Here is an 18951-nt window from a genome sequence, read left to right on the forward strand (position 1 = left end):
TGAATGTCACAGAGACCTAGAACTAGATGAGTCCCAGAGACAGATCCCCAGTGAAGGCATTGTCTCCTAGACGGCCACCGGGACAAGACAACAGGAACCAGATGAGTCCTCTGCACAATGTGACTTTGCTGCAGCCTGGAATGGAACTGCTGGTTTCGTCTGGCCAGAGGAGAACTGGCCCCCCAGACTGAGCCTGGTTTCTCCCAAGGTTTTTTCTCCATTCTATCACCGATGGAGTTTTGGTTCCTTGTCGCTGTTGCCTCTGGCTTGCTTAGTAGTTAACACTTAATTTCAAGCGATATCGTCGACTTGATTGCACAGATACCATTTAAACTGAACTGAGCTGAATGATGACATAACTGAATTCAATGATGAACTGCCTTTTTGCATTATTAACACACTATTTTCCTATTTAATGCAGTACAGTTGCTTTGACAATTTTTATTGTTAAAAGTGTTATATAAATACAGGTGACTTGACTTGACTTTATCAGTACAGGTATGGAGACATTTCATAACAGTTAACAGAAAGTCAGAGCGATAGATTGATAGAGAACCAGACAGACAGACAAACAGAAGCAGTGTGTAATAAAAACAAATAAAAATAATTTCTTATTTGGAAATTGTTATTTGATTGGATTTTGAAATGCCATCACATAACTGGAACAGGCCCCAACTGTGATCGTAAAGGTGGCCAGTCATCCTTCTATCAAATACTCCTCACAAGAGTCATGCAGCATGCAACAACTCACAATATAAAGTGAAATCAAACAGACATTTGGGAGAGATTTGAAGTCAGGTAAATGCTGCCAATGTAATTTTTAGTCACTTAGTCTTAACACACAACACACATACGCAGACACAGCAAACCTGCAAAGCTATAATCAAAAGCCAAACCCCAGAGATAAATCAGAAATACTAATGCATGTCTAAATGATTACACACACACACACACACACACACATACACACACACCACCTCCAAGCATTCTATTAATCTACCTTTACGTTTCACAGTGCCTGATCTTGCCCAAGGACAGTGTGTTATCATGGCTTGCTGCAGCAGTGTGTATGTCTTGTGCAGACATCCAGCAGCACATGTAACCTCCGTTGAAATCAATCTCTACATAATGGCCTCGTTTGGATCTAATTACCCTCTACCTCCCTGAAATGTGCTGAAAGCGTCAAAAAAACAAAATAGCCTGACAACGTTACATCAGCATTACCTCACCACTGCTCACCACAAAATAACACTAGTGAACCATGTTTAAACCATGAGATCCATGTGACTGGATTTAACCGTAGCTATCATGGGAATGTAGCTAAAGTACTGCACAAGCCTGTGCTAACCTAACTGTGTGTGACATTACAGCAACCAGTAAATAATACTTACAATATATTTCTGGAATGTTCTTAGAGTTACTGCAATCTGTGTAGGAACAGACCTTTAAATTCATGTTCAGCACTGCTCAGGGGTGAAGACAGACAGATAGACAGGTAGACAGACACTTTTGTACTCTGGTAATTTTGTGTTGTTTTTCCCCTACACAGAGATTAAATTGCAAAAAAGTTATAGAATCAGACTGCTGATCAGACAACAAACACGGATAAAAATCAATATGTGGGTCTCTGTCATTGTAGCCTTATGGGAAATCAATGGGTTCGACATACTACAACTTTCAGTAAAACAGATCCAAAGAGAGAAAGATAACATTAAAAGGAGAAACTGTGGGATCCCACTATCCCAGTTTTAGCTTGCCAATCTTTCTGATTGATTTCATAAGATGCAATTTCAAGTTTTCCTTTCTCTTTGAAGTGTTACAAACTGTTTGTGCATAGATAAGATCCCTAAAGTTGCAAAGACTAAAGTCTCAAACCCAGATATATTCTATATAAAAGTTAAGACTCGTCCCACGCCCTCCTAAAACGCCTTGTTTAAACACGCCCCCACATGTCTATGTCACTGTGTGGGAATATTTGCATAACACCACCCAAATGTCCACGCAAAGAAAGGAGTAGTAACTTTGATTCTCGCTGCAGTATTGTTGCTGCCGCCACCATGTCGTGAAGATGCTGTGTTTCCTTGTGAAAGCGAAACTACTTTGTTTGGCCTTCCAAAAGAAGACACAACTAGAAATCAGTGGTTAAATTGTATTTACAACACTGTTCCAGAACAGTGCAATGCATTTAATGGAGGACTGTTTTCCTGAACCTATTGTAACAATTGTAAGTATGCTCACAATTGTAAGTATGTTCTCATATTTAAAGAATTTGCCAGTGATGATTCAAATTCAAAGTTTTGAGCAGTGTAGCGCTTGTTGTTTGTTGTTTCTCCGATCACAAATGCAGGCAAATGGTTTTATGTTTACGGGGCACGATATGCAACGCAACACTTAAAAAGACAAAATAAGTCATTATAATCCGTAATTATGTCCCCACTGGATGCAACAAATGCCTTGTTTGTAATTGGTTTTATTGTTTTTGTCTCATCGCGCCGGGACACAGCATTACAGTATGGTAAGGGGCGTAACATTTCCGTTACACGCTTGAGGTATTCGGCCAATAACAATGCACTGGATAGCTGGCCAATCAGAGCACACCTCACTTTTTAGAACGATGAGCTTTGTAAAAATTTCAAAAAGGCAGGGCATAGAGGAGCAACAATAATGTACTTATAAATAATAAAATAAATAATGTTTTTTTAGCAACATCATATGACCCCCTTTAAAGGATCTCTAATCGGTCTGATCATTAAAGGGTCTGGTTTTGGCCAGACTGGACACTGGCTTATCCAGGGTTGGGTCTGGATCTCAGTGAGTCAGGTATTGCTCTTAAGGTGTCTAGTATTGGTTTGGTTCTTATGGTATCTGGCATTGGTCTGTATTTGGATCTTGAGATTTCTGTTAAACTGATCAGTGTGGACAGAGCAGGACTCATTTGAAATCAACATTTCTACAGTAAGGCTTGCAGTCCAGACCCTGAGCATGTCAGAAATAACAAGCACGATGGAGTGTTATGTTGATGTGATAACAGTACTGGATGTCTAGAACCTGAATGATGTGAAAGCGCATGGCTCAGCTGAGCTTTAATAATGCATGCAGAAGCATGGATTCATTTGATTCAGATATGCAGAGGCACAGTGACATCTCAGAGCACCACACTCCGATCAGAGTGTATGTGATGAAGACGGATCATAATGCACCTCTTAAAATGCCCGGCATGAATTTCCCCTCTTTTATTCACTCTCTAATACTGGACAAATGCAGATGAGAAAGAGAGGGGGTTAAGTGGATTCAGAAAACAGTCTTTCACATCGTCACTGTTATGTTTCACATATAGTGTAATGAATGTTTAATTCTGATTGTTCCAATTAACTGGTGGATTTATTTATTGCTTGTTGACAGGTTTGCACTGATTGCCAGGTTATAGGAGTTTAAAGATAAGACTGGTATAAACAGTTTAGTGTACTGCTATTACATCTTCCTATTAAAAGGTTGCGGGTTCAAGTCTTGGTACCGGCAGGGATTGTATGTGGGGGGAGTGAATGACCAGCGCTCTCTTCCACCCTCAATACCACGACTGAGGTGAGACCCTTGAGGGCGCCGCAACAAAAATGGCTTCTTGGAAAAATGGAAATCTTTCCAAAATGGGGAAAAAAGTTTTATGGGCCTGTGTGTGCGTGCTTTCCTATAATGAAGTGTATAATGAAGTGTAAACTATGTCCATTTAGGCATCTGGGGAAGTGACTATGTAAAGAGGAATTTAAAAATGAGTGAGCAACTGTCATTTCACAATCATGCCCCTATGAGTTTGTGTGTATGCACTGAGTCACACATGCACACCCTTGAACCAGACATGTGTAACAGTAAGAAAACTTTCAAAACATGACCAACAACACTTAAAACACACACTAAATGCATTCTGGGATTGCCTTCCCCATGAAGGATACATGTGATTCTGTCCTAGAATTTGTTCAAAAGAAGACATCACAATTAAGCTGCCTACCTTTCAGAAGATCCTGCACATCAGGTAAGCTAGGTTTTATATTAGAGCTTATGTGACTGCCTCATCCTACCTGTAAAAAAACTACTTCACTTGTCAAGGTTAGAGCAGTGTGTGTGTGTGTGTGTGTGTGTGTGTGTGTGTGTGTGTGTGTGTGTGTGTGTGTGTGTGTACACAGCAAAAAGACACAGGATCCATTTCCTCATGTTCCACTGTTTACTGTGAAATGTAATCACATTCCTGAGTGACTTCCTTCCTATGATCATCCATCTAGTTAGCTGTTCAAACACACCCTTATGCTCAACCTGCGCATCTAGGTAATCTGGGTATTTATGATATATCTGGGTATTTGTGCATGCATGCATTTATAAATACTAGAATAATAAATAATAATAACAAATTATTAGTCTTCACTATTTAATGTTAATAATTTATTATTTATTCATAACAACAACAACAACAATAATTTCAATTATTATTATTATTAAAACCAGATCTCAACAAACCCCAAACCTTTAGTATAAAAGTTCAGTAACTCATCTAGCAATTTTACTACGAATATGAATAAGACCTTAAATCATGCGGCTTGTTCAGAAGAGGTGCACTTTTACTTTCACTTGGCATAAAATAAAACTGGCAAAAATCCCATAGACTTACATTGAAACAGGAATCCGAGTCATATCTAGAGATTTGGAGCTCATTCAACTTGGACCAGTAAGCAACTACAGTACTTATCCGTAGCTTTTCTATGAAGGTCAACAAGTAGGAAAACCGCATTATGCTTTTGTCAATGATTCATAATTCAATTTTAATCTGATGGTGAACGCAGGCTAATTAGTAGGATATTTAAAACATACAACATAATTATCATAAGTGCTGAATATTTTGGATTTATAATAAATGCTCCATTTGCTCTTAGCGTTCTACAAGCATTTGTGGCCATATGATCCATAAAACCAATCTTCTGTTGGAAGCTGGTAAAGCCACTCTGCGTCACAGTACATTATCACTCATATAAATCATAAATTGCAACCGAATCTTTTACAGATTAAGAAACGTCATGCTGAGGGGGTGGGGGGGTGAAACAGCATTTTCTCTTTTTATCCCCCTTCATGTTGTTTCAGTCCATCCTGGATGAGTCATTCTCTCATTAGCGCTGCCACTCACAGGGGTACAAGCAGGGGGTAATGAGGGTAATTAACTCAACAGACACACATAAACACACTGACACACACACTCTCCCTCAGCATCAAAACAACTCACAAGCAAGGTCAAAAAATAGTCTGTACTGCCAATACTCTGCACAAAAATAGCGGCTGAAATTAGATCAGAAGAAACAGGGAAGCTAATAAACAGGCTGTAGTTTGCGTTCCCTGGGTTATATTGTCTACACCACATCCTCAAGAGTGGCCGAGCTCATAGACACGCACACACACACTTCTCCTGTGTGGCTGTCTCGCTATTTTAGGTGTGTTTACAGTCACTGCTATTGGTCTTTGTGTGATTTCTCTATTTCTGTCCTGATTGATGTTGAAGATGAAAGAATTGAGACCGTGAGGTGTAGTGCACTAGATGAAAAATGTGGAGAGGTGTAGGAAGAGGGGTGTAACTAGCTTCAGACTTTAAAACAAACACAAATAAACCTTAAAGGCTTGATTCCCAGAACTTGTAGAGCTTTTGGTGAAAAGTTTGAGAATCGCTTAAAGGGGTCATATGATGCGATTTACATTTTTCCTTTCTCTTTGGTGTGTTACAAGCTCTTGGTGCATAAAAAGATCTGTAAAGTTGCAAAGACTAAAGTCTCAAATCCAAAGAGATTTTCTTTATAAAAGTTAAGAGTCAACCATACCCCCCTAAAACGGCTCATTCTAACACACCCCTACATGTCTACATCACGATGTGGGAAGATTTGCATAATGCTTGAGGTATTCAGCCAATCACAATGCACCGGACAGCTGGCCAATCAGCATACACCTCGCTTTTCAAAACAATGTTTTATTTTGTCCTTTTCTGTTCTGTGCAACTAAACCTGAAGTTCTCATTGTGTGACTGTATTGTGCACTTTTATTAATAAATTCAGATCTTTTTGCCAGCATTAGATATAACAGTTGGTTGTTCAAGCACTGCTGGTTTCCTATCCCATGCAAAAAGAGAATCAGATCAATAAGGAGAGTCCAATCACGGAATATTTTGAGTGAATCATAATTTATCCATTTCAGAAAAACAAAATGAATCATCCAAGAGAAATAACAATAGCCATCCAAAATAATCAAAACTTTTGAGCTACAATATCAACAGCTAAAAAAAAGGGTTACTTCACAAAAAAAACGAGAAAAATATTAAGATATAGAAAACTGTTTCTGTTGTAAAAGGAAATAATAAATTATATTTATTGCTTTACAGATGTTCCAAAGTGTCTATGTTTATGTTGTAAATTGTATTTATTGATTATATATTGAGACTCTGCTTTGGATATTATATTAAAAAAAATGAGGAAAAATTAGATATTTTTGGCAATATAAGGACCCGGTAGTACTAATATGTCACAGATAGAGTACGCAGTATATACAATTTGTCATGTGAACTCAAAACGGCCACCACATTATATAAAATAAAGCAGTGGAAAAAGGCAACTTTAAAGGGCCAAACCTTCTGTTATCAGTTATTCACCCTCTGCCATTGAATTATATTTTTTTCTTTACAGATGTTATATTTTTTCAATCACTTGTTTTATATTTTATTTTCGAAACACAACTGATATTTTTAATGTGACCTTTTGCAAGGACCCGGCCCCCTTAGTTACTGTTGCTATGTCTTGAAAAGCCATGGTGCTCTCACACCACACATCATGTTATAAAGAAGAAACAGGGCAGGTTACTTTTGGTAAACAAAGTGTCCGGTTTCAAATTTTGTAATATTTTTTTAAGAATTTCAAAAACTTAAATTCCGTTTTGTGGCTCTTTAAGGTGTCGTGACAGAGCACTGTAGTGCCTCAGTCAGTCAGTCAATTGTCATTCCACCAAAATATTTATGCTTAAAAAACATATGAATAGAGAGCTTTAATCCAAGTCTTCTGAAAAGACATGATTGCTTAACATGAACAGATTCATGTTTCAATATTTGTTGATTAATATTTATATGTGAACCAAACCCTAAGTCTGTTCATCATAGGAAAACTTGGATTAAAAACTGCTCAATACATTCAAATGTATTACTTTTACAATTACTTTTTTTTAAGCATCAACATTTTAGTGGACAGAAAATCTCAGAAATCTCTCAGATTTCATCAAAATATCATTTGTGTTTCAAGATGAACAAAGATCTTATAGGTTTAGAACGACATGAGGGTGAGTAACTGATGACAGCATTTGCATTTTCATCCCTTTAAGCATTCAGTATAAAAGAAAAGTGCTCAGAATATATTTCAGTTTGTACTTTCTCTGTCTATCTGCATTAACATGCTGTCAAAGTAATCAAGTCAGGGTCAATGAGCCATCATATCACTATAATTCACTTTACTGAAAAAAAAGATATATAGTCCAGTATGTAGCACCATTACTGTTGTTTGCTGGTTTGGTGTGGACTCCACTGTGTAATCCAGTTAAATCTCTCAACGCACTCGGCAGCTGACCAATCCAATCGACCATAGTCTCCACAGCAACTGCCCACACCACACTTAAATACACCCCTAGTCCTCTAAAACACACCATCTGTGAGATTACATGTCAAACTCCCATAAAACCCTGTTCTTACAGGAACTTACTGAAGGATCTGCGTTGATCTGATGTGAATCAGGGACGTTCTTTAACTAGATTTCATGAAGCTCAAGCTGATTTCAAATCAGATTTGTACAGCAATGTATATATAAATAAAGCGGTCTCATCACATTTACTCATAGTGTCACTTTAGTATCAGTATTTAATATTTAGTATTATTGTAGGCTCTTTTGTCAGGTATCAGGTAAATGTTTTTAATTCATCACACATCACATTCTGCTGAGTACTTCACTATTTGCCACAAGGTGAGTCTCTGTTTAGAGAGTGTTATGCTGGTGATGTACTCACTCATACTGGGATGCTGGGAGTTGGTAGGAGTGTGTGGTCCAGGTGAGGTTCTTCTCAACAGCTGTTCTCCTCAAGGCACTCATGACCTGTACACATCCAACAAATACCTCTTTAATAACGCAAAAACCATTGTGAATGCTCATTTAAAAATGACAAGCAACTGGTGTAGAAACAAATACTAAAACCTCTTGAATTGATACTAAAAAAGCAACAGAAAACCCAGCAGAAAACCACAGCATTCTAGTCAGCCAGCCAAATTTGGTGAAGCAGTGTTATCGCCCAAAGAGAGCAAAGATAACATTCCTCCATCCAATTCAGACGTGACCCAGGAATGCTAAGTAGAATGTCGAAGCAGATAATCCATAAAAAAAGTCTTGTCACTGAACAAGCTTCAGTTTTTATATGAGTGTCATTCACAAGACTGTGAATCAATGTTATTATCATTGTATCATATATCATAAATCATTATGTTCTGTTTGCTGTGAAGTCAAGAAATCTTTGAATATGATTAAAGATAAATATGAGACAAAACTACAGAATGTCACATTTTATTATTGGGTGATTCAACACAAAGATGTTTTACCATCTCCCTATCTGATGTGAGAATAAGTATTGGAACAGTTGCCTCACAGGTCTTTCTAAGTGTTCAGCTGTGTCCTGTTGCATTAATTCTTCAGATATTAGTAGCAGGGAACATGTCTTTGCTTCTGCATTCTACAGTAAGTCTTGCATTCGAAGATGACACACACACAAACCAGGATGAAGACGAGGAAGCCGACTCTGAAAGAAAATCAAGCAATTTGAATGCTAAAAGAACTCAAAAACTATAGGAAAAACAAAGGGCATGGAGAAATCAAGAGCTTGAAAACTACCGGCGACATCAGCAACCAACGATGACCTGATCGGCTGAGAAAAACAACAGTAGTTGATGACAGACAAATCATAAAAGCTGTGAAAATGAACCCTAAAATCCATGTCTATAAAATCACCAACAACCTCCAGAAGGCTGGGGTGATGCTCTGACAATCCACAGTCTGCAGGAGAATTTGACACAGAAATACAGAAGCTACACAGCAAGATGGAAACCTCTGATCAGCACCAAAAATAGAAAGGCATGATTCTTCACAAAGGTGAGCCAGTAGAGTTTTGTAACTGAGTTGATGGACCAATGAGACAAAGATTAACCTTTATCTAAGTGATTGGAAAGCAAAAGTATCGAGAAAAAAAGGAACTGCAAATGATCCTTAGCATACAACCTCATCTGTAAAGCTTGGTGGAGGTGGTGTCATGGCATGGGCATGCATGACTGTCTCTAGAACAGGACCTCTTCATTTAAATGATGACAGCAGTAGCAGAATGAATTTGGAAGGATACAAAATCATCTTGGCTACCATTATATTCAAGAAAATGCCACCAAACTCATTGGAAAGCACTTCATATTGGATCAGGACAATGACCCAAAACACCCTGCCAGTTCAGTCAAGGACTTTATCAGGACAAAGAAATGTAAAGTCTTAGATTGCCCAAATCAATCTCCAGATTTAAATCCGATTGAACATTAATTTCACCAGCTGAAGAGGAGACTAAAGACAGAAACTCCCCAAAACAAGCAACAGCTGGAATTGGCTGCATTAATGGCTGGGGAAAAGCATTTCAAAGCATAAGACCAAGAGTCTGGTGATGTCTATGGGTCACAGACTCACTGCTCTGATTGCATGCAAGAGATCTGCAACTAAATATTATCTTTTAATCTTTTACATCTGCCTTAAATTCAGCTGTTCCAATACATATTCTCACATCGACTAGTGGGATGAACTCTAAAAAGTCGATTTAAATATGAATCCTGCATGTTCAGCCTGTCTCTGTTAAAGTGTTTACATGTTGTTTATACCTGCATAAAATTTATTAAAATAGATAATTTCATAAAGTACAATTTGATTTCAAAATGAACCTACATTCTTTTGCATTTTGTATTTTTCAGTTGAATTAAAGACAATTTTTCCCTATATATTTCATCATTGAGGATTTCTTTAAAAAAGTCAAAAAATCTTGTCTCGTCTCGTTCTCATGAACCCAGTCTCGTGTCTCGTCTCGTGGGATAAGTGTCTCGTCGCACCCCTAATATATTATTATTATTATTTTTTTTTATCTGGCATAAGAACGTTAAATATTAGATTAGATTAGATTAGATTAGATTAAACTTTATTGTCATTATGCAGAGTACAAGTACAGAGCTAATGAAATGCAGTTAGCATCTAACCAGAAGTGCAAGAATATAGTGTTTTATATACATAAAAAGTGCAAAATAAGTGAAGCTATGATTTACAGAATGTACAGTGGGGTTGCTATATAAAGTATTGAGCAGAGTATATACAGAATATAAATAGGAATGCAGTGTAGGATTGCATGTACATTATGAACAGAGCAATGTAGGATTATATATACACATTATGAACAGCAGCATCGTGAGAACAGTGGTAATAAATACAGGTTGGATGAGTGTGCAAAAGTATTGTTAAAATGAATTCTATGCAAAAACAGTAGTGCAATTATATTTTTTATAGAAAAGTTTACTGTGCTTTGTACAGTAACAACTAGTTTACAGTGCGATAACTAGAACAGTGTGGAGTCTGTGCAAAATATGAGTAGTTGCAAATACATGTATGTAAAGTACTTTGACCAGTGCAGTAATAAAGTACAGTAGGTGCCGGTTAGATTGGTGGTGTGGCGTTCAGAAGGGTCACGGCCTCGGGGAAGAAGCTCTTCCTGAGCCTGCTAGTCCGAGAGCGTAGGCTCCTGTAACGTCTGCCGGATGGAAGGAGAGTGAAAAGTCCATGGTTAGGGTGAGAGGCATCCTTGATGATGTTTTTCTTGCCCTGCCCAGACAGCGCTTCTGATAGATGTTCTCAATGGAAGTTAACTGGGTGCCGGTGATCCGTTGAGCAGTTTTTCACCACTCGCTGGAGTGCTTTGCGGTCAGATGCGGAGCAATTGCTGTACCATACTGAGATGCAGTTTGTGGAGTATGCTCTCAATGGTACAGCGGTAGAATTCCACAAGGATCCTGGGACTCAGGTGAACTTTCTTAAGGCTCCGTAAGAAGTAAAGGCGCTGCTGTGCCTTTTTGACCAGGGTGGAGGTGTTATGGGACCAGGTGAGGTCATCAGAGATGTGGATGCCAAGGAACTTGAAACTTGACACACGCTCCACTACAGCTCCGTTGATGTAGATGGGTGTGTGTGCATGACTCCTAGTCCGCCTGAAGTCCACAATGATCTCCTTTGTTTTCTGGGTGTTTAGTTCCAGATTGTTGGTGGCACACCACACAGCTAGGTGCTGCACCTCATCCCTGTAGGCTGACTCATCGTCGTCCTTGATCAGACCTACCACCGTGGTGTCATCTGCAAATTTGATTATGGTGTTGGAGCCATAAACATCAAATGTATGTTATGGTGTTGGAGCCATAAATATCAAATGTATAATGATATTTGGTTACAAAACATATGGTTAGAAGTAGGGCTGTGAATCTTTGGGTAGACAGTGATTCGATTCACGATTCATAGGTTTTCGATTCGATTCAAGAACGATTTTTGCAAATTTAGAACGATTCAATTCGATTCGATTAACAATTAAATTCACATTCTTTAAGTGCATTCACAGGATTATTTAAATGCTTCCCCTAAATTCTTTAAATGCTTAGTCAGGAGGCAAATTACACAGCAGCCTTTATGGTTACAGAACCATATTAGGCCTAAAGAAAAAAAAAAAAAAAAACACACACACACACACACACTTTTGTCCATTGTTAGATGCTAGTTTAATGATGCTATGGCGTGACATGGCATACGTAAAAATTTATGTAAGCCAAGATTTTAAAAAAGAGCTTTAAAAGTATTATGCATAGGCTAACATTTTGTCACACCAGGGGTGTAGCCATAATTTCAGGACAGAAATGTCAAATACAATAATTTTAGGTATGTATGTATTATACTTCTTTTCGATTACTGTCCGAAATCAGCGATACACGATTCAAAAATCATGTTTCAAGATCGATGCATATGCATCGTCAGGGTTTGTAATCGATGCATCGATAAAATGAATGAATCGTTACACCCCTCGTTAGAAGTATTTACAGACTTGTTGCACTGTGGTGTTGGTAGCTATTTCAAGAACATATTGTACCTAAAATATTTCTGTTTCAAAGTATGCAGATGTCAAACACACCCAAATTATATTTCGAAGCAAAAATATTTAAGCACTTCAGACTTAAATACATAAAAATGTATGCATGATATCACCATCATGTGCAAACAAGAGCTTTTCTCAAAACAAATGACCAAAATCTTAAACCCCGATATGCATCATGGCAGTGATATACATCACCAAATACCCTAATTAGCTTTGTCACTAGCTAAATATTTAAGACTAAATTTGGATTAACTTGATTAAAAAGCTTTTCAAGGGTAATTACATGATACATGTATATCCTACTTGACCCGCATATAGTACACTCACATAATTATCACACGATTAAAAAGATATACAGTATACCACATAGCAAATCTCAATCTTGCTAATAATAATTATTACTTGCTGTTGTGAGACATTTTATTTTGCTTTATTTTCGAGCAATTCTTGATGATTCTCATCACTGTGATACATGTGATTCTAATAATAATACAAATAAAAGGAAGTACAAATGATGCTACCAAAATATAAATATATTATAATATAAAATATATTATATTCATATAATATTTATGAACAACAAACATGTTTCACAATTATTTTACAATCAGATATATATATATATATATATATATATATATATATATATATATATATATATATATATATATATATATATACTTACTATTAGCAAAGCAATACATTTAATAAATAAATTTCCAATTATTTATTTTCTAAATTTTTAATTTTAGTTTTAGTAATAAAAATCTTAAGTCTGTAGGTAATGGCTCAAATACCTCCTTAAGTGTAACTCTGCGGGACTTTCCACCAATATTATCATCCACCTGGCAAAACTAATCTGACTGGTTATAAAAGTATCAGCACACCCCCTCAACAGGCAGAAACTGACATGTCAAACAGCTCAAACAAAGAGAGGAATCTTTCAGTATCAAAGGGAAGTCAACACTTTTCAGGAAGTCAAACAAAAATGGCTTACTTATTGCCTCTAAACATTAAGCTGCGACTGGAGGAAAAAAAAGAAGAAGAAAGGGGGAAAAAACACAGCAACTCAAATGCTTTAAAAAAAGTGGTCTATTAAATAAGACCCCATGAAAGCTTATTTCTTCACTTTGCACTAAATGCAAACACACAAACACACACAGCAATGATATCAGGACTGTCGCATCAGGCTCACTATCATGACCCAGTGTGATGGTCCCACCCACCCTTCTTGCATTTTCTTATTTTACCTGTCTCACTCCTTCATTTAGGACAACTAATAACCCCTCTCTCTTACACACCACCCCCTGTCTCCTGCAGTCACCATTCAGCATAGTAGATTAATGATCAGTTCCATTGTGTGTGTATGTGGATGATAGTAATGGGACGGCAGCAAGAAGAGGAAATCACTGTAATAAGATGATGCAGACCGGGTGGAGGTAACAGGAAATGATAAGGGTCGACCCGGGACAGGAATAAGATCTCCCATCGCATGCTTATGTGATAAGCAAGCTTTGAGTTAAAGGAATAGCTCATCAGAATATGAAAATTTTGTCATTATTTATTTAGCCTAACATTGTTCCAAACCTGTCTTTACCACACAATGAAAGTAAACAGTGACCAAAAATGACAAAAAAAAAGCACTATAAAACCAGTCCATAGCAGTGTTATTTTAGAATAACTTCTTATAGTTTTCATTAATATTTTAAATTAGCTTATATTTTCCATTTTCAGTTAATTTTTTTTTTGTGATTTTTGTTAGTTTTTTTTTTTATATATATGCCTACATATTTTTTTTTTCTCTTTTTGTTTTTGTTAGTTATTAAATAAAACAAACTTTGTTCAATAAAAAAAATAAAATAAAATATAATGTTTTTTTTTTTTTTTTATATTGTTTTGGGGGGATTCGACTAATACCAGTCAATATTCTTGTACACTATAATCAAAGCTGTTTATAGTATTTATTATACTATAAATATTTGAAAACTTTTGCCTGCTAAATCAAAGTCATGTATATTTCAACCTCTGTGTGAAGTCACTAAAATGGCATGGCAACATGGCAATTTAACAATATTTGTAAACGTAATAATTATGTTGATATAGTATAATAGTAAAAAAAAAGTGTGTGTGTGGCAATTTAACAATATTTGTAAAGTTGGTTATATTTTTACTTGGTTACACCACTTGACATTTGTAGAGTCATTTAATTTGCACCGTTAAAAATCATATATGAAATCATGGCTTGGACTTATTTTAACCAGCTACAGTGGAGAGAAAAATAAATAAATAAAAAAATGAACAGAGGCATACATTTCAGTCTGTTTCCTCACACAAAGTTACCGTTTAGATTTGTAATACTGAGTACAAGTTGTACCAAACTTTTTACATTCTTTCTTCTCCTTCTTTTAGTTTGACTGGTCACTATATGTTTTCATTGCATGTAAAAGCGTGAACCAGTCTTCAAAAAATCTTTTGCGTTCCATGGAAAAAGGAAAGTCACGTGGGTTTGGTGATGACAGAATGTTCACTTCGAACTATCCCCTTCAGATCACATGGAAGTCAAAAAGACAGTACAAACACCAGCCAGGTGAGCAAGAGAGAGGGAGAACTCTGGAAAGCTGCTCTTAATGTTGGGATTACTGCAGCCATATGTTCACCTGTGCTGTCAATAGCATGACACAAAGAAGAACAACCATAGGAGAGTGAACTTAACCTACTGCATCACCCAGGCACATCATATTTGATTTAACATCTGAATGTGTGCGTGTTTGTATCTGTGGGCTGACCGCCTTGTTTTGTGCCAGATCAGTTCTCTCAGTAACAGCACCGGCCACCCCTCAGTGCAAGAGCAGCAGCTCAGGAATGTGAAGACCTTTAGCGCTGTGTCTTCACATGAAGGTTTTTTGTTTTGTTTTGTTTTGTTTTGTTTTGTTTTGTTTTGTTTTGTTTTGTTTTGTTTTGTTTTGTTTTGTTTTGCAGTTAGAGTAGTAGCTTTGGAAGTTTGGGCTATATATTATATACCATTTGTAATAAAGTTATGTATTATTTTGTTGAGAATATAAAATATTTTAATATACTTTTTAGTTGCCCATTGCATTTCCTAAAGGTCGGGTGCAGAGTGCAGACAGGTATTAATCACAGCTCTGATTTAAATAGCATAAAGCATGAGTTGAGTATTCTGATTCAAAATCAGTTCTTTCAAACAGTCTGTTTTAATCATAGGATCAAAACACACATTAGGCAAAAGACGGAAATCATGAAACATTTAAAAACTAATCATTTGCATCATTACTTAAAAAACAAAATGCTGAATTACTGCTTTTTGCTTTGAATCAGCTGCAGCTGTTTGGTTGAATTGATCTGGTCTGAATGAAACAAACAAATAAACAAAACAAAACAAAACGTTTAAAAAAACTGTTTATTGCAAGTAAATAAAAATAAATAAAAATCCAGAGATATTGCTTTAGCTACATCACTCATTCCAAATTGCAAATAACAAGACAACAATGACAATGTGTGTGTGAGTGTGTTTCTGGGTTGGGGGAAGTGTTTCACAAAAGTACACTAGTGCCAAGCAGAGAACTGTCTAATATACCAGCTATGAAAGCTTTGCTCTATTTTGTTGCCATGGTACAACCTCCCCCACACACAGGAAGTGATCTTTCCTTATCTGTAGACTAAACCAGTTGAGTTCCTCATCTGCTCCCCTCTACCTCTCCGGCTGAGTCCATCCATCAAACATCTGTCTTTCAGCTATTAGACTGCCTCTTACTTCATTCACAGAAGTTAGAAGAACTATATATATATATGTATATATATATATGTATATATATATACACACACACACACACTGCTGTTCAAAAGTTTAAGTTTGGGATCATTAAGATTTTTTATGTATTTTAAATAAGTCTCTTCTGTTCATCATGGCTGCATTTATTTGACCAAAAAATAAATAAATGCAAAGCTGGTCTTCGAGCATCATTACTTCAGTCTTCAGTGTCATCAAGAAATCATTCTAATATGCTGACTTATTATCAATGTTGGAAACAGTTGTGCTACTTAATAATTTCTTGGAAACTGTGATACTTTTTACAGAATTACTTGATGAATAAAAGTTAAAAAGAAAAGCATTTACTTCAAAATGTAAATCTTTTATAACAATATAAGTCTTTATCACTTTTTTAATCAATTTAACACATCCTTGCTGAATAAAAGCATCATTTCTTTAAAAAAGAAAGAAAGAAAGAAAGAAAGAAAGAAAGAAAGAAAAACTGACCCCAAACTTTTGAACAGTAGAGTACATTGTTACAATTATTCAACTATTTTGAATAAATGCTGTTCTTTGTAAAAAAATTTTTTTTAATCAAAGAATCCTGAAAAATGTATCACAGGTTCTAAAAAAATATTAAGCAGCAAAAGTGTTTGCAACATCGATAATAAATCAGCATACTAGAATGATTTCTGAAGGATCATGTGATGATAATGAAAATACAGCTTTGCATCACAGGAATAAAATATTTTTAAAGTATATTTAAATAGAATAAATTTGTTTTAGGTTGATATTTTTAATGTAATTTTTATTTGTTTATTATTTTATATTGGTATAATTGATGACCAGAAGATTCTTCTTTAAAAAAAAAAACATTACAAATCTGATCCCAAACATTTGAAGTGCAGTGTGTGTGTGTGTGTGTGTGTGTGTTTGTGATATGTTCTTGACCACTGTATTAACCATACATAAGAATCTGCAATGTACTCTACAGTTTTGTCTGGCCGCTAATGCACCACAGTTTCCCTCATGAGATCAGTGAAATACATTATCTAATGAATTCTATCTAATCAACTGTAAGCACATTTAAGAACAAAATCTAGTTGTTTAAGCATAACATGAATGCATAGTTTGTTTTCCTTAATATAATTGCCATTATGTTCCACTGCGTTTCCTTTTATGAATGTTAATCGTGTTTCTTGCAAATTAACACACGCACTGGATGTTCTTTGCTCTGAATCACACACGTTCACTTGGTAGCTAGGGTTCTGCTCTATAGAACAGGGCAGTGATGTGTGTGTTCAGCACATGTACATGTGCAGATGAAATACACAGCTCAGCAGAATGTGAGACATGAAAACACACACTCACCCAAGCCCTTTAAAAGGGATCTGCACTGATTTATATAAACTACACAGAAGAAGAAAAAAAAGAAAAAAAAAAATATGATCAATTTGTAATGTAATATGCTTAATTAGGCAGTGATTCACGAGGTGAGTTGTGACTGCATCACAAAGATCATGTACAAAAAACTATGATTCTCGAATTACTTCCACATTTAAACTATTTACATTGTACTTCAAGGCATTTTAAAGAATACTACTGGAAATAATAATAATAAAAAAAAAATAAAAAAAAAACTGGTAATACCACAGTACTTCATAGTAACTTGAAATGTCAGGAAACTGACTTACCTATTTGAGTGGTTTCCTACAGTACAGTATGCTGGACAAATAGTGGTTTAAAACCGGAATATATTTGTATTGTGAATTTCTAATTTGAAATTGTGTGAATTTCAAACCTGAAATTCCTTGCAGCTCCTCAAATTAATATACCAAAACATTTAAAAGGCGTTCGGGGCACCTCGTGAAAGACAGCGCGCTCAGCCAATCAACGTTCTGCATCTGTGTACTCCGCCAATCAGCGCGCGTCGTTTGTGTTTATGAACCGACCAACAGCATTAATCCTGCTGTTGGAGGAGGCCGTCCGAGCGTTTGGCTCGCTAGGCCTCATTGAATACAATTATAAACAACTTTAGAGTGAATAAAGCAGCATTTCCCTCTGAAATAGTTCATAAACATACGCGATTAAGCATATCGCCCTATTTCCGGGAATTAAACTCCATTTAACTGCCCCGTTCGACTCTGCAGGGCTCCACTGCCCCGCTAGCGCTACTTTAGCACAGTAAACAAACAGAACTTCATCCAGATCAATATCTCCCGATCACAGCTGATCATTAATACGTGTTTACCTTTGTAGCTCGCGTCCGCGCTCCGCCTACATCCCTTCAGCCGGTTCTGTGGCGTAAATGCGAGCGGAATGTATTGTCCCGCATCAGGAAGTCCGCGGTGTTCCCGCTGAAGTGAGTGAGTGTGAGAGTGCGCGCGCTATGGAAACCCCTGCAGCAGCAGCTCAGGTGCTCGCTCGCGCACCGCCCGACAGACACTGCCCACATCATCACGATGCAATACTCATGCAGTTACTGTACATACCCGGGTCCATAGTGTAATGTGATGACTGTGAGTCCTTCCTGTGCATGTCACTTTTAGTTACTATAATGTATTTAATTGGCCAGCGAAGTTCAGAATAAAATGTGACGGGATTATTAATATTAATAAAATAAAATATTTCAATATTCTACTTAAGAATTATTTGTCCTCTCTAGAAGCTTGCGGTCTGTATGTGAACGGCGCATTATTGTGCCATCCCAAAGAGGAATAAAATCACTTTCACGGACTTTTCCTCCTGGTGGAATGACATGCAATCCCAAAAAAACAAGACCCTCTAACACACTTGCACTTTCTATTCTATTTCTATTCTTACTAGGCCCACTTGTCTTCTTAAAAAAGAGAGAGAGAGAGAGAGACCCTTCTCACACTAGCACGCTCTGTTATTTTTCTATTCTTACTATTTGCTTTCTTTATATAAAA

The 18951-nt window shown here is 36.6% G+C and overlaps 1 protein-coding gene across 2 annotated transcripts in view; it reads right to left on the minus strand.

Moving 5' to 3' along the window:
* Nucleotides 1–18547, minus strand: part of LOC109065866 (USP6 N-terminal-like protein) — a 49832-nt gene extending 31285 nt beyond the window's left edge. The window contains exons 1-2 of one of the 2 annotated variants that reach the window (XM_042742970.1): nucleotides 18273–18547; nucleotides 8065–8150 (exon numbers count right to left, since the gene is read on the minus strand). In XM_042742970.1, the coding sequence (XP_042598904.1) occupies nucleotides 8065–8068 (4 nt within the window). In that variant the 5' untranslated portion in view covers nucleotides 8069–8150; nucleotides 18273–18547. Of the gene's footprint in view, nucleotides 1–8064; nucleotides 8151–17715; nucleotides 18248–18272 lie in introns of those variants that run through there. The other variant, XM_042742979.1, reaches the window with a different exon arrangement.
* Between the last annotated feature and the right edge of the window lie 404 nt (nucleotides 18548–18951).

The sequence above is a fragment of the Cyprinus carpio genome, chromosome A4 (genome assembly GCF_018340385.1).
Source record: "Cyprinus carpio isolate SPL01 chromosome A4, ASM1834038v1, whole genome shotgun sequence".
Taxonomy (NCBI): domain Eukaryota; kingdom Metazoa; phylum Chordata; class Actinopteri; order Cypriniformes; family Cyprinidae; genus Cyprinus; species Cyprinus carpio.